The 13,915-nt window shown below is 40.9% G+C and overlaps 1 protein-coding gene across 2 annotated transcripts in view; it reads right to left on the reverse strand.

Annotated features, from left to right (window-relative positions):
* Positions 1 to 13,915, reverse strand: part of LOC139410189 (gamma-aminobutyric acid receptor subunit pi) — a 74,018-nt gene that overhangs the window by 16,534 nt on the left and 43,569 nt on the right. For both annotated transcript variants that reach the window (XM_071155652.1, XM_071155659.1), the window contains exon 3: positions 114 to 226. In XM_071155652.1, coding sequence (XP_071011753.1) covers positions 114 to 226 — 113 coding nt within the window. The remainder of the gene's footprint in view (positions 1 to 113; positions 227 to 13,915) is intronic.

The following is a 13,915-nucleotide window of genomic DNA, read 5'->3' on the forward strand; positions in this document are numbered from 1 at the left end:
AACACGTGCACAAATGCACACTGACGCACACAAGCAGACACACACACACACACACACAAACAGCTCCTTTGAGCCTCATCTCATTTTCCAGGGATGCGTGCAATTTCCCTTACTGTCAAAAAAAGGCCTGAGGTACTTGTTGTATCCTTTCATCAGCTTCTGAATGGTGGGAGGCAGAATCTCTCCCTCTTTCACTTCAGCGCTGAGCAGCGAGTTCTCTAACATCCTGAGGAGAAGAAAAGAACGGCAAAAGAACAAATTCAATAATTTAGTGTCCTTCCCCTCAGTGCACTTATCCTCAGTGGATATCAAATGGTTCCTGCTATTCAGCCTGACTATCCTATCTCTGTGCTTAGCCCGTTGAGCTCAACGGTACTTTCTGAATAACATAAGCTGTGGCAAGAGAAGCACCAGATTAATAGGCCTGCAAACAATTTGGAATGAAAAGGGAGAAAAGAACAAAACTCATTTTTCATAATTGGTTTACTTCGATCCCAACTGGGTCAGAAAACGTGAAACATTCCATCATCAGCAATCTTCCCCATCTTCCTCTCCACGCTTGACTCTGCTCATCTCCTGACCTCAGATCAGCTTCCATATGCACTTCCAATGATTGTTCTCCTTAAAAGGCATGTAGCGTTGTAGGGAGATGATTATTTCATCAGGGATTGAGGGGAGAAGAACACTGTAGAATACATTCAAGCACCTTCCCCCGTGGTAGTGCTGTCCGTTTATGCAAAACAATCTGGAATCTAAATATGCTCGCAAATTGATGAAGCCCTGGAGCTTAGTTAGCAATGTAATGACCATTGAAGGAAAGCAGATTAGGCCAAGTGTAGTAGGCAGATACAGTACATTATTCTCCATACGCTAGCAGGGATGTATGTGCCCTAATTGTGCTCACAGTCAACAGCCACTCATTTTCAGTCACTAGAGTTAATTATCTGTTCAAGCAAGGTTGAAGTCCAAAGAGCATTTGTTGCTGTGTTGAATTTAAAGTCCATTTGTAGATTTTTCAACACTGCCACAGTTTCAGAGGTTCACACAAAACTTGATGAATGCATACAGAAAGACAGTGACTTGTAATGGCAGTAGCGTTTGACACTACCTGAGAAGACTGGACTGTTTGTAAGTTAAAAGGGATCTTAACTAGCTTTAAAAGCCTCTAGTAAGTGACTTTTTTAAAGTGTGCATTTCTACACAACTCTCAGACTGATGTGACAGTCATATTCTAACAATGCAGAGACACGTCATGAATCTAGATGAACTCAAATGCATTCAGGACAGTCTTTAAATAAGAATGACTTTTTTTTTTTAAATCGGCAAGACAGGAGGAGCACATAATTCACATTCACTCATAACACCCGAGACTTGTTCTACCTGACCATGTCAAAAATCGTTTACAGGATTCCGTGAGCAAAGTATTGATGAAACCCTTCCAGGAATGTGTATGACAGGCAGGCTTCACTCCAGCCCTGGAAAGGAAAAGCCATGTTTGTGACAGGGCCCTTCATTATGACACTGGGTCACCTCGAATGACCCATACCTACACACACACACACTCTCTCTAATGCGCACACACACACACACACAGTCACACACTCTCTCTAATGCACACACACACACACACAGTCACACACTCTCTCTAATGCACACACACACACACACACACACACACACACACACACACACACACACACACACACACACACACACACACACACACACACACACACACACACACACACACACACACACACACACACACACACACACACACACACACACACACACCAGTGTGGGTGAGCTTGGCATCTATAGGAGCTCACATCAAAACACTGCCACCAGTGTCAGGGGTGAGTCCATTGAAGCAGCAGCAGCATATACACTGAGTGTACAAAACATGACATAGACTGACCAGGTGAATCAATGGTGAAAGCTATGATTCCTTATTGATGTCACTTGTTAAATCCACTTCAGTCATTGTAAATGAAGGGGAGGAGACAGGTTAAAGAAGGATTTTTAGGCCTTGAGACAATTGAGACATGGATTGTGTATGTGTGCTATTCAGAGGGTGAATGGGCAAGACACAATATTTACAGTAAGGGCCTTTGAACAGGGCAGTAGGTGCCAGGCTCACCAGTTTGTGTCAAGAACTGCAACGCTGCTGGGTTTTTCCACGCTCAAGTTTCCCGTGTGTATCAAGAATGGTCCACCATCCAAAGTACATCCAGCCAACATGACTCAACCGTCACACCCTGATCTGTTTCACCTATCTTGTGCTTGTCTCCACTCCCTCCAGGTGTCGCCCGTTATCCTCTGTGCATTTATACGCATTTATACTATGTTTTCTGTTTGTCCGTTGCCAGTTCTTCTTGTCTCGTCAAGCCTACCAGCATTTTTCCTGTACTCCTGTTTTTATGTCTAGTCCCTGTCTTCTAGTTTTCCCAGTTTTGACCATTCTGCCTGCCCTGACCCTGAGCCTGCCTGCCGTTCTGTACCTTTCGGACTCTGCTCTGGATTACTGACCTCTGCCTGCCCCCTGTTTTTGTAATCAACGTTTGTTTCTTCGAACTGTCTGCATCTGGGTCTTATCCTGAGGTCTGATATCAACTGTGGGAAGCATTGGAGTGAGCATGGGCCAGCATCCCCGTGGAATGAATGCGTTCGACAACATGTAGAGTCCATGTCCCAATGAATTGAGGCTTTTCTGAGGGCAAAAGGGCTGGAGGTACAACTCAATATTAGGAAGGTGTTCTTAATGGGTTGTACACTCGTTGTAGTCTGCTGGGATCTATTACTTTGGAGTGAGATGGGGAGAGAAAGAAACACAGGGTGACAAAAAGAGAAAGTGCACGCGAAAGGTTCTGTCTGTACAATGAGAAAAATGCTCATGATGACTAATCCTAGAAATCCTCTAGAGTCCACATCAACATTATGAGATCATAAAAATCACAAAATCATAAAATTGTTCTCCCATTAGATTTATTCCCCACCAAACCTATAACCTATTTCAGACCCAATTTCAATCCCTTTGAGGGGAGGAAGGCAGGCAGACTGAGTGAAAGAATCCCCGTACCGCCTGGCTCATCACTGTCCAAATTAGAGGTTGACTGATTAATCGGAATGACCGATCTTGCAACCCTACAGTTAACTAGTCCAACGCAATGACGACCTGCCTCTCTCTCGTTGCACTCCACAAGGAGACTGACTGCCTCTTACGCGAATGCAGTAAGCCAAGGTAAGTTGCTAGCTAGCATTAAACTTATCTTATAAAAAAACAATCAATCATAATCACTAGTTAACTACACATGGTTGATGATATTACTAGATATTATCTAGTGTTGTAGATAATCTGACTGAGCATACGAGCATACAAGTATCTAAGTATCTGACTGAGCGGTGGTAGGCAGAAGCAGGCGCGTAAACATTCATTCAAACAGCACTTTCGTGCATTTTGCGCTGTTTATGACTTCAAGCCTATCAACTCCCGAGATGAGGCTGGTGTAACCAAAGTGAAATGGCTAGCTAGTTAGTGCGCGCTAATAGCGTTTCAAATGTCACTCGCTCTGAGCCTTCTAGTAGTTGTTCTCCTCGCTCTGCATGGGTAACGCTGCTTCGATGGTGGCTGTTGTCTTTGTGTTGCTGGTTCGAGCCCAGGGAGGAGCGAGGAGAGGGACGGAAGCTATACTGTTATACTGGCAATACTAAAGTGCCTATAAGAACATCCAATAGTCAAAGGTTAATGAAATACAAATGGTATAGAGGGAAATAGTCCTATAATTCCTATAATAACTACAACCTAAAACTTCTTACCTGGGAATATGGAAGACTCATGTTAAAAGGAACCACCAGCTTTCATATGTTCTCATGTTCTGAGCAAGGAACTGAAACGGTAGCTTTCTTACATAGCACATATTGCACTTTTACTTTCTTCTCCAACACTTTGTTTTTGCATTATTTAAACTAAATTGAACATGGTTCATTATTTACTTGAGGCTAAATAGATTTTATTGATGTATTATATTAAGTTAAAATAAGTGTTCATTCAGTATTGTTGTAATTGTCATTATTACAAATAAGTTTTTTTTTAATCGTCCGATTAATCGGTATCGGCTTTCTTGGTCATCCAATAATCGGTATCGGTATCGGCGTTGAAAAATCATAATCGGTCGACCTCTGGTCCAAATGTCTACACTATAGAAACACTGGAGGAAGCATTATCTCCCCTACCTGCCAAACAGTCTTTGGCTTCATCCTGTGAGCTCTGACATTGTATACAGAGAAATGGACCTTTGAAGGCCCCCAAGGGAAATTCTGGAGAATCAAAGGTTAATACTCCAAAAGGATTCTTCGGCTGTCCATATACGATAACCCTTTTTGGTTCCACGTAGAACCCTTTTTGGTTCCAAGTAGGGTTCTACCTGGAACCAAAAATAGTTATTCAAAGGGTTCTCCTATGGAGAAAGCTGAAGACCCCTTTTTAGGTTCTAGAAACGTTTTTTTCTGACTGTGTACCAACACAGCACCGCAGCATACAATGGTACTAGTGGGCATTTTATCTACTCAATCATCCGCTATATTGTTTGTGAAAAAGGTAAATAAAAATACAATATTAAAATACACCAGTCCCTAGATGAAAGCCTTGCTCTGTGTAGTGAGACAATCTCAGCATGCATTCTGACAGACCTGGCACACCTGCCTGCCTACTGCTTCATCACCTGACACAGTAAGGCAACAGTCCTGCTGCATTCATAACCAAGTGGCAGGTGTGAATTTCCCAGTTGTGAAGTCATAAATACCAGTTGGATACATTCATGGGCTTTGAACTCATTGAGAAATGCATATTGGTTAATGGCCAACAAGCTGCGTCAACCATAATCTAAAAGTACAGCTTTCATGCTTGTAAACAATGAATAGAGTTCAAAAACCATATTATAGATTCTATATATTATATTATATTTTATAAATAATATTTTGTTCTTACATTAAAAGGACAATTTTGTCACTTTTCAAACTCATATTCATTATCTCCAGCACCATACCAGTGTGCATATACAGTGGTTCCTCAATTAAAAGTTACGAGCTTATGCTTTGACTGTTTGTGGTAGATGGTGGCATTCTGTCATTGCACCACACTATCACAAGGGGGAGGTAGAACGCTGATCTATCAGTAGTCTAAACTGTGGCAATTAATGGAGGAGTTTTCGGTCTGAGAGTATCTCCTCTGGCACTAGAGTTCTGCATCAGGCAACAGCCGGGCAGAAAAAACAGGGAGAGAAAACGGGCAGAAAAAACAGGGAGAGAAAACGGGCAGAAAAAACAGGGAGAGAAAACGGGCAGAAAAAACAGGGAGAGAAAACAAGCGTAGCAGGCTGGGAATTCTGCAAACAACATTTCTAGGATGGGCTACCAGCAGGACAATAGATTTTTTTCCTTTTATTCAGATTACAACCGCTCACTTTCGGGTTATTTGAAAACCAAATCATCTCCAAAATATCGTTATTTTTAAACAAGGACTTGAAAATGAGATTGAAAACTCTGCAAACAACGTTTCCAGTCCGAGAATGAGAATGGTAAATGACTGTAATTAATACATTTGTTCAATACATTGGAATACAAAATTAGCCATCCATCCACCCATTATGGGCTATTAGCAGGACAATAGACTCTTGCCAAGAAAGAGAGTAGGGGTGAGAATTGTATCGTTAAGGATGAATGTTTTCAGTTGATGTCAAAAAAGTTTGATTGGGTTTAAATCAGGAGACCTACATGTAGAGATGAAAAAAACATTTTGTTTAGATATACTGTAGGTGTTGTAGGTCTTTAATTTATTGATCTTTTTATTTTGGTGCTACCCGTTTCAGGGTTGGGACTGTAACCACCAGAGTACTTGAAAATGAGTCGGAGCTGAGAGGATCACCAAAACATAAAGGTATTTTGGTATTAGTACATTTTCTTTAAAAAAATGTATATAGCCTATCAATGTGTATGCATGCTGTGTAATAGAATCGATGATAGTGTACTAAAAATGTGAATATGTTTTTGCAGAGCACACAACTATGCCGACAACCATCCGTGGAGATCAGTGGACGAAGGGCTGGACAACAGGCCGCACCGAAAATAGGCATGGTTCCACAGAAAACCAACTGGGATGGATCTCGAGGCAAATGTGGTTTCTTCATCAACATCTTTATGCTTTCGTTAATAAAATAATTGTAAAAATACTCTCGCCAGCTTTGATCCATGCCTGGGCCTGCAGGACGCACATTTATTTGTTTGTCTGACAAATCATTGGGTAGAAACTACAGAACAGTACAAACAAGGACACACATGGTTAATGTTCTGTAAAAAAATATATATATTGGTCATGGCTCCCAAGTGGTGCAGCAGACTAATGCACTGCATCTCAATGCAAGAGGCATCACTACAGTCCCAAGGCTGTATCACATCTGTCTGTGATTGGGAGTCCCATAGGGTGGAGCACAATTGGCCCAGCGTCATCTGGGTTTTGCCGGGGTAGGCCGTCATTGTAAATAAGAATTTTTCTTAACTGACTTGCCTAGTGTTTTGTTTGGTAAATTGTTTTGTAAATATGAATTCACATTTGTAGTGCCACTAAATATCTCAAAGCACACACAGCAACGCGTGTTAATGTGTTCCGAGAGCCGGCTACTGTTTGAAAATCCACCCCAACAAGCAATAGCCTACTCGCGTGTGTTCAACTATTTCAGCATTGTTTTGCGCTGCTCTGAGACAAGCAAGACTACTTAATAAACATACACATTTTTTAAATTGTATAAAAGCCCCTTAGATATTAATTTAGAACCCTCTAAATTGAATTATACCTACTACTGTACAATGCAATTTTATGGATCTGCCAGCATTTTCATTTAGAGATTCCAGTAAAGAAATGTGTATGTAGAGGGGTAACATTCTTCACCAGTTCTCTTAGCATTTTGCACAATTGTGTGATAAGCCTACCAGTTGGTGTAACTGTAATGTTAATTCTCTTGAGATTAATTTTGCTCTTCACTATCACAATATTAAAAATGTTCAAATGCATTCATGAATTAAATCGCTTTAGCCGACATGTCGCAGTTCATCTGATGAAGGATTGACTCGATCTATAAGCTCAGGACAATAGTAAAATGGGCAATAAGATACACCGCAAGAAAGGGAACACATATATAACCGTAGAGAATGGTTGCAGGTTGGAGGGCCATCTAACATGTGCAGATCGAAGGGTCATCGCGGGGTTCTGGGCCGGGAGGGTGGCTTCAGCTCTCGCTCAAGCTTGGATCCCTGCATCGCCATGTCGCCTGGGTTGCGCCCAACCGGCTCCATCCCCCCTTTCCCCATTAGGCACGGCCGCATGGCGCACTCCCTTTCCCCGTTAGGCACGGCCGCATGGCATACCCCCAATATCAAGGTGCACATGGGCCTATTTAAATAATGAATATGAATTCAGAGGGCAGAAATGATAACATTTTAAAGCATTACAGTTTTAAGAATTGTGTGTGTTCAATTATTTGTGACATTGTGGCATTTAAAGCATATAGAAGTTAGAAGCAATAGGATTTGAAGCAATAGCCTACCGGCGTGTGGTCAGCACCGTTTCGCTCTACTCTGAGACAAGCAAGGGGACTGGTCTTGATAAATCAATTTTATTTTTATTTTCACTGAATCTTTGTTTGGGCATTGGTTAGACTACAATTAGGGTGTGGAAATTTTAACATTATTTTGCTTTTAGTACTGTAGCCTACTCCCAACCGGTCACATTGTACAGCGCCAACCCTGGTTGTTTAACATTTTTCATGGAATAGAAACACCATAATATTAATCAAATTAATTAAGCTAAATCTCTTAAAATGAATCCCATATACTCTGTTCTTACAAAAAAGGTTTTAAATTCTCTAGTACAGACAATATTAAAGACTCTCAAAGATGCCCTCTGGTGGTCAAACTAGCAACAATTAGCATTAATGGCAACAACGGCTGACAATTAAATAACGTGCCATAGAATTCTGAGGCAAGGTATGCTGCAGTATGATGCAACTTTTACAGGAAGAACTACTTATAGTGCCTTCAGAAAGTATTCACACCCCTTGACATTTTCCACATTTTGTTGTGTGGCCTACACACAATACGCCATAATGTCAAAGTTGAATTATGTTTTCTAATATTTTACAAATTAATAAAAAATGAAAAGCTGAAATGTGGAAAGCCTAAATACGTTCAGGAGTAAAAATGTCTAAAAACACGTTTCACTGTTTTCATTTTGGTGTATTATGTGTAGATGGATGGGAAAGAAGATATTTAATAAATTTTGAATTCAGGCTGTAAAACAAAATGTGGAATAAGTCAAGGGGTATGAATGCTTTCTGAAGGCACTGTATGTTACAACTGCATGTTTCGATGATCTGCGGTTATAAATATAAGATGGTCCAAAAAATGTATACTCTGTGACATCACATGGTAGGATTAAAGGTAAGGGAGGATATTTTATTGCTCCCTACGTCGCTGTGAATACACTGGTATTGTGCTAGAGACAATAAAAATTATTGGAATTGCCCTATAACTGCAGAGAATGCTGTTATTAAGGTATTTCCGTAGTAGGTGACGTCAGAGGTCTGCATGTGGGAGAAGTCGGGGCTCAGGGATGATAGATGAGTTTCCCACTAGTTTATTATCAATTGCTGGGCCGTCCAAGTGGATTTTTCCCAGTCATATGTGGTAAATACCCACTTCCCACTTGGTTACGAACGCAGCATGACTGATATAATACTGCTGGGCTGCTGGTCCTTTCCAGCATTAATGGAACATACTGTCCCGTTCTGACCTTAGTATATTTTTTATTTCTTTGTGTTAGGTTGGTCGGGGCGTGAGTTGGGGTGGGTTGTCTATGTTCTTTTTTCTATGTTATATTTTCTACGTGTTTGGCCTAGTACACTGCTAAAAAAAATAAAGGGAAAACTTAAACAACACAATGTAACTCCAAGTCAATCACACTTCTGTGAAATCAAACTGTCCACTTAGGAAGCAACACTGATTGACAATAAATGTTGCATGCTGTTGTGCAAATGGAATAGACAACAGGTGGAAATTATAGGCAATTAGCAAGACACCCCCAATAAAGGAGTAAACTTTCTCTCTCTCTCTTGCCTTTGCAGTATCCAAAAATGGAATGTCTGAGTGGTATAGAAAGACTCTTGTCCAAAGAATTTCAACATCCAAAAGTGGATAATGAAACAATATTTCTAAACATAAAGAATGTGGGAAATGGTCGGTGGGGATCCAAACAATGATTATGTCGTATCATGTGTGATGTTATTAAAGACGGTCTAACGGAAACATTGTAACTTTAACCTCTACGGGTTCGCCCCCCCATCACACAGACACATGGGACTGTTGAGCTAACATAGGCTAATATGATTAGCATGAAGTTGTAAGTAACAAGAACATTTCCCAGGACATAATCTGATATGGGCAGAAAGCTTAAATTGTTGTTAATCTAACTGCACTGTCCAATTTACAGTAGCTATTACAGTGAAAGAATATCATTATTTTTTTGAGGAGATTGCACAGTTATGAATTTGAATTTGAGAAGGTATTAATAAATCAATTAGGCACATTTGGGCAGTCTTGATACAACATTTTGAACAGAAATGCAATGTTTCATTGAATCAGTATAACACTTTTCGCATACAGTGCTCATCTAGTGGCCAAAATATAAATTGTGCCTAACCTGGAATAGTACATTATGGCCTTTCTCTTGCATTTCAAAGATGATGTGACAAAAAAGAAAAGAAACGCATGTTTTTTTATTTGTATTATCTTTTACTAGATCTAATGTGTTATATTCTCCTACAATGATTTCACATGTCCACAAACTCCAAAGAGTTTCCTTTCAAATGTTATCAAGAACATGCATATCCTTGCTTCAGGTCCTGAGCTACAGGCAGTTAGATTTGGGTGTGTCCTTTTAGGCAAAAATAGAAAAAAAGGTTCCAATCCTGTTAAGAGCTTTCACAATGTATATGTCAGAGTTACATCTAAATGTTGTAAAACGTACGTGATTAAATATTAAACTATTTGTGAGAAGATGAAATGTGATTTTAGATTTTAGAGATAATTGTTTATCATGTGAAGTTTTACCCAGTCAGTAAACACACCCATGTGAGCACAGACATCATGCCAAAGGAATGGAATGCCCCTTTTACCAGTTTGCTTATAAAGGACTCCTAAAGAATGAACACATTTGACCAAAACATGCTGAGTTGCTGCCGGTGTGGAAAGTGGTTATAGCAGTACCCTGAATAATCAACCATTGAGACCAGAACACGTGGAGCGGTGGCTACTCGTTGAAATGGTTGCAATTTAAATATAGACCAGTACATCCCCGGGTTGCTACTGGCATGTAAAATGGTTTAAAACTACTAGATAGTAATACAGGCAGAGCGAGCTGAATACGTGACAAATGGTCTAAATTACAAGACCCTCTGAAACTCGACGAGTGAAGAAGACTAAGACATGCACCGCTTGCAACTCTGCATTATTTTGTTAGTTAGTAATAAATAATTAAGTCAATTTGTGTAAACTGAGTAATCATGTAGACTAGGGTTCGTGCAGATTTATAGAATATTGCGATTCAGAATGAGACTGATATGAGGTAAAAATACAGATATGAATATATCTTACAGGAGTTTCATTCGGGAGAGTGTAACTTGCTAAATACGTTTTCTCATGGTGCCCCAAGTTACTGTGGAGAGGGGGTGGGGGGTTGAGGAGATGGTGATGCAGTGTGGTGGGGTAGGGGAGTCAACCCCATGTGGAATCCTCCTTTTCAGATCTTGTTTCATTGTAATAGCGCTTCCCGGGGTCCCTGCTCACACAGAGACGAGGCCGGTGTCAGCCGAGGCAGTGCTCACGCATTTCACAACAGATTAAGTCAGTCCAGCACAGCCCCTGCAGAGAGCTGAGTAACACTTTCCACAGCCACTCTCCCTCCTCCCCCACCCTCTCCCACTCCTCATCCCTCCCACTTCACACCCGCACACTTCCATCAAAACCGCTCTCTACCTCTTCCATCTTTTAATGGCAATCCTACGCCCCCCCCCCACCCTCTCTCCTGCCTTCTCGCGTAGGAACAATCCCTCTGGCGCATGGCACGACATTCCAATCCCGCTCTACAGCAAGATGAATGGGATACATCTAGATCACTGTAGATCTCTGTATAATTTATTTCAACTATTATTTTTCCAATCATGCCAAATATGGTGAGGGTCTGGAGATGTTATGTGCAGCAGTGTTGGTGTAACTGCAATCATTGTACATGTCAGAATACATAAGTCAGAATCGGGATACAAATTAGACCACGGAAGTTAATGTTTCAAGTTTTATTAGTGGCATGTATGGGATACACATGGTATACACCATCCAACAAAATGTAATCTATATTCAAGGCCATAGTGCCTAGTAGACTGAGTAGACTGTTATGCATGAAGGATCCTTCCACCTCAAGGTAAAAATGTGATCATGCAACTTAATTTCTCAAATGCCAACTAATGACTTTTGAAATTTGATGAACTATTTCAATGTGCCCTTTTGAGTGTACCCTTTTGACCTCCTCCCCCAGCCCAAGGCTAAGTCAGAAGAGGCATTCATTCCCCAGTGACAGGCAGGAAGGGAGAACAGGTGAAAACATATGGCGTCAGCCACATCCTCAGTGTGCAGTTGAAATGTTAGTTGGCGGCGCACTGGATGCTTCGCCTGTCAGGTTAAATTAAAAGATGTGCTTTTTTTCATTCTCCTGAGAATATAAATGTTTCTGCTGTGAAATGGGATTTGACGAAAGACTGTGCTGTTCTCTTACGAGATTATTCATCCCCGCTCTGTTGGGACTTGTGCAACGTCCTCAGACCCTCACCCACTCGAAGACATTGAGGATGGCACAGCAAAAAAGTCCTTGTGGGTTCTGTGTCTGAGGTGTTAAGATAAAGAAACTGATGTTTCTTTCTTCCCTGCTATCCTAGCTCCCAAAGCTTTTTGACTTATGGTTGGAGAGGAAAACTCTCTTGCCGAATACTTCATACTTCTTCTCCCAGGCTACTGTGTTCTGAATTCTAAACATGACTCCCCTAAATACCCTGAGCGTCAAACTTATTCTCCAAATGTGCACCTTCAGCTGTTTTACCCAACTTAGCAATAAAGTTAGGAAAGTTATTTTAAATAAATTCATAAAATCGGCACCAGATAATGCATGGTTATTCTTTGGCAGCCGTGTATTTCATGCGTAGTGTGCAACCTTTTACTGGCATCTATTGCAATTGTAAAAGAGCCATTAAAGCCTACTGTATCTGTGTGTGTGTGTGTGTGTGTGTGTGTGTGGGGGGGGGGGGGGGGGGGGCTTGCTGATGGTCTGAGAGTCTTTTCAATGGGATTTTCCAGCCTATTACCCATAGATAATTAAGCTGACGTATTGCTAACTTGGTAGATACAACTGTCATGGCCTCTGCAAACTCTACAATGACGTACAATGAAATATCCAAGCATGGTTGAGCCACCCTCAATCAACTCTGGCTTTTTTCTTAATTTCTTAGATGTTTTTAACATGGTGGTTTGGTTTAATCATGTAGGATCTCATGTTTGTAATGCAATATGTATGCATTACACTACTGCCTCTCCAGAGCAATTGTTCACTGTTCAAGTCAAGAATTTACTACATACAGTGAAGTTGTAATACTTGTGAAAGTCAATACATGGTCGATACTAGCTTTGTGTGCACAAATACAACATGCTACTGTAAGGATTTTAATGATGGCAAAAGCTTTATCTTCCGCTTCTGCTCAACAGACCACCAATTTAGCGTACAATGCTACCCACAACAAAAATAGATTTTTCTTGAGTTACCCAAAACAGAGTCCCATTGACCTTCAAAGTGATTAGTGATTAAGGGCCGAGCATTGAGAAAAATAAAATCTCTGTGGTTGAGCCACTCTCTGTCTGACGGATCCATCGTTCACAGTTATCTGGGCGCTCACATCGCCTAGTCACTGCTCAGAGAATCAGGCACGAGTAATGGATTGGATATGTGCAAAGCCTCCTTAATGGGTCCAGCTGGGGAGTACTTGATGCTGTGTAGGCCTAGAGAGAGTAGAGAGCCACAATGACCAAAAATAATGTCCGGTGCAATAATGCAATTCCCACGGAGTGCAAACAGTGATGCAAATGTAAATGCCCAGTACTGAAGAAAGGAAGCGATTGACAGGAAGCATCTTGATACATCACTGACCCTTCCAGCAGCCATTAAAAGGCACTGCAGACACAACTCGACAACCCCAAGAAAAACCTATTGGCAGGATTCATACATAAAATATATGCTATTAATTGTTGGAATACGTCTGCTTTTGTCAGACAGTACTCCATGTAATGCCTATGAATCTTTAGGGGCAAAAGATATGGAATTCACAGTAAGCTAAGCATTATTTAGGTAGGAATGTCTCCCAAACCTAAAATTTGGTCTGGCCAAGTGTGTCTCTTCAAAAAAGGTCTGGGATTGTATGTCTGGCAAATGCCCCTGTGTATATATCTACAACTTTTGGTTGAGCCACTGTAAGTAAATAGGAAGGGTAACACTTTACTTGAACACCCAGAGTCATAACACGTTACGACTTGGTCATAACCAGCTGACATTACTTGTCAAAACCTGTCATACCTGTAATATGGTGATAACACTGTCATGACCCATATATTTACACCTGTTGTGAAGTATATTGTGATATTGTGTGGCTGGTAATGACACCTGTATAAGAGTGGCAAAAAACCACATTTATCCCTGCAAAGAAGATTCCTTTCATTGGATCGTTTTTTCTTCATTCTTAATCTTCATTCTTATCTTCTTTTCATTCTTCAT

Source organism: Oncorhynchus clarkii, chromosome 1 (genome assembly GCF_045791955.1).
Source record: "Oncorhynchus clarkii lewisi isolate Uvic-CL-2024 chromosome 1, UVic_Ocla_1.0, whole genome shotgun sequence".
In the NCBI taxonomy this organism is placed as follows: domain Eukaryota; kingdom Metazoa; phylum Chordata; class Actinopteri; order Salmoniformes; family Salmonidae; genus Oncorhynchus; species Oncorhynchus clarkii.